The sequence below is a fragment of the Sitodiplosis mosellana genome, unplaced genomic scaffold, assembly GCF_009176505.1.
Source record: "Sitodiplosis mosellana isolate CC-2019 unplaced genomic scaffold, AAFC_SMos_1.0 Smas_scaffold_1958, whole genome shotgun sequence".
NCBI classification, from domain to species: Eukaryota; Metazoa; Arthropoda; class Insecta; order Diptera; family Cecidomyiidae; genus Sitodiplosis; species Sitodiplosis mosellana.
In genome coordinates this window covers 1,036-3,397 of record NW_022597200.1, presented here as the reverse complement: position 1 = coordinate 3,397, position 2,362 = coordinate 1,036, and the positions used below count along the sequence as shown (strand labels likewise).

Here is a 2,362-nt window from a genome sequence, read left to right as displayed (position 1 = left end):
GCATACAAACGAAGCGTGCGCGTGTGTGTATGTGACAGGCTCCGTACATTTCGCGCTATCCCGCTCTGTTGTATTTCGTATATATGGTATATATTCGCTTCATTCGGCTCTATGAACTGTGTAAACTATGGATACTTAAAACGGAATGAAGCGTTTATGAAGCGCGTTGAGCGCAAGTTACAAACGGGTAGTATTAGTGATATTTTTCTCGAATCTGTGCCATAGATTTTTTACCACTACGAAGAATTTATTTCATGGAAACAAAAAGTTGGCTGTGTTGGTACGAAATGCGACAGTGACAGAATTTTTTTCTTTTTTATGTGATTTGTATCGGATTGTAGGTATTTCTTTACGTGTGTGTTCATTGGAATTTGAAACTAATTGAGGAGCTGTCTATATTTCTATGGAAAGTGTTACTGAGTATGGATATGATTTTGTATGAGATTCGCTTGTAATTTTTTAAGGGAATGCGTAGATTTGTATCAATATCATCGTATCCTACCTATACCTTATTGAGTGATGTAAAGTAAATGTGATACCGTATATCCTTGCATCAACTAACTCTGTAGCTGTTGAACAAAGCAACGCAACCATGGCATGTGAGCCTGAATGTAACGCAAAGGTATGAGTCATGTCATTTGATCATTCACATTCTAATTTACATCATGTAAGCGACGGTTTATCTGTGGTCAACTTTGGATCGACTTTGAAACGGAATTTCTGCATGCATCGAAGATGTGAATTTTTTTTAAATTGTAACAGCCACGTGCCATAGTAACACTACTCAACCCTTCGAGAGTGAAAAATATTTACTTTTTAAATTTTTACATTGAATTTGTAGTTTCTAGAAGGTGATGGAAGAATAAATGTAAACATCTGATATTTTCAATGCAAAACGCGTGTGATGTGAAACGCGAAATTAAACACACGCGCACAGGTGGAATTGTAATTCCATCAATTGTTTTCACATTGTTATCTTGAAAAATGTGTGCGATAATATTTTGTGGGCTTTTATTAGAATCGTCATTGTACGTGGATTGAATCATACAGTGTGTTGCCCACCGACGTGGCCACACCTGAAAAGTATATAAGAGGATGCGTTTGATTCGCATGTCCATCAAACAGTTCTTACCAATTGATACGTTCATAGTAAACTTTTAATAGTTCGAAGCTAAAAAAATGCTGAGTCGAAGTTTTTTCACACTGCTGCTCATTAGCTTGATGGTATCCGAGGTGGATCGACAATTTCAGCCGATTTTTTTTCAAATTTTTCATGTTTGATACTTTTCGTGGACAATTTGTGATAATTTTTTCTGAAATAATTTAAAGAATGAAAAGTGTCCTTTTTTCAAGTTCTTCAATTGAAAAAAATTCTTCTATTCCAAAAAAATGTCCACCGGAAACTTTTATTCTACTAAAAACAATTGAAAACTGTTATTAATACATTTATAATTAATCTCATCCGTTGTTCCCATTCCAAATGTATCACTTTGATTCTATTTCCACAGTTCTTAATCGGGGATGTGAGCGGAGCACCACCCGGGAGGAACGGTAAGATTGAAGTTTCATTTATTTATCCAGTTTAACTCTTAAATTCCATATACAAAGCAACTTGTAACGAAGATATGGGAACCTCATTTATGCAAATTTTTTCATACATATTTTAGTAAACGAAAAAGACATAAACGGAGAGACAGCTCTGCATAAGGCTGCTTCTGATGGTAATTTTAGACATTTTTTTTATAAAAAAGAATGTTTTGTTCAATCCGTTTCATTGATCTATGAATATTTTTTCATACTCTTTCAGGCAGAATGAAGAAAGCTCAAAGACTCATCGCTGAAGGAGCCGACCCTAATATTGGAAATGATTGTAATGAGACAGCTCTGCATTATGCTGCTAAGAAAGGTAACGTTGAATAATTATTGTTATTGAATAAAAGATTGACCTGATTTTATCCCATCGATTGGTGTTATTGTTCAGGTCACAAGAGCGTCACTGAAGTTCTCAGCCGTAAAGCAAACGATCTTAATATTAAAAATGATTTTAATGAGACATCTCTTCATTTGGCAGCTATGAATGGTAAGGTTGACTAAATAAGATATCCCGCCGATCTCTTCCATTGATCCGTATTATTTTAGGTCACGGAGGTGTCGCTGATGTGCTTCTCAAGAATGGGGCTAACGCTGATATTGGAGATGATTTGAATAGCACAGCTCTTCATTTAGCTGCATCCGGTGGTAATGTTGAATGCTTTTTCTTATTAAAGACACGATTGATTTGATCTCTTTCATCCGATTTTTTTCCAGGTCACAAAAATGTCGCCGAGGTTCTCCTCAACAAAGGCGCCAATATGGATATCAT

The 2,362-nt window shown here is 35.6% G+C and overlaps 1 protein-coding gene across 2 annotated transcripts in view; it reads left to right on the top strand.

Annotated features, from left to right (window-relative positions):
- The first annotated feature begins 1,075 nt into the window (after positions 1-1,075).
- LOC129571308 (ankyrin repeat, PH and SEC7 domain containing protein secG-like) overlaps positions 1,076-2,362 on the top strand; it is a 1,819-nt gene continuing 532 nt past the window's right edge. Inside the window, exons 1-7 of one of the 2 annotated variants that reach the window (XM_055451085.1) lie at positions 1,076-1,224; positions 1,509-1,551; positions 1,668-1,721; positions 1,808-1,906; positions 1,982-2,080; positions 2,140-2,238; positions 2,308-2,327. In XM_055451085.1, the coding sequence (XP_055307060.1) occupies positions 1,180-1,224; positions 1,509-1,551; positions 1,668-1,721; positions 1,808-1,906; positions 1,982-2,080; positions 2,140-2,238; positions 2,308-2,327 (459 nt within the window). In that variant the 5' untranslated portion in view covers positions 1,076-1,179. Of the gene's footprint in view, positions 1,234-1,508; positions 1,552-1,667; positions 1,722-1,807; positions 1,907-1,981; positions 2,081-2,139; positions 2,239-2,307; positions 2,328-2,362 lie in introns of both variants that reach the window. The other variant, XM_055451084.1, reaches the window with a different exon arrangement.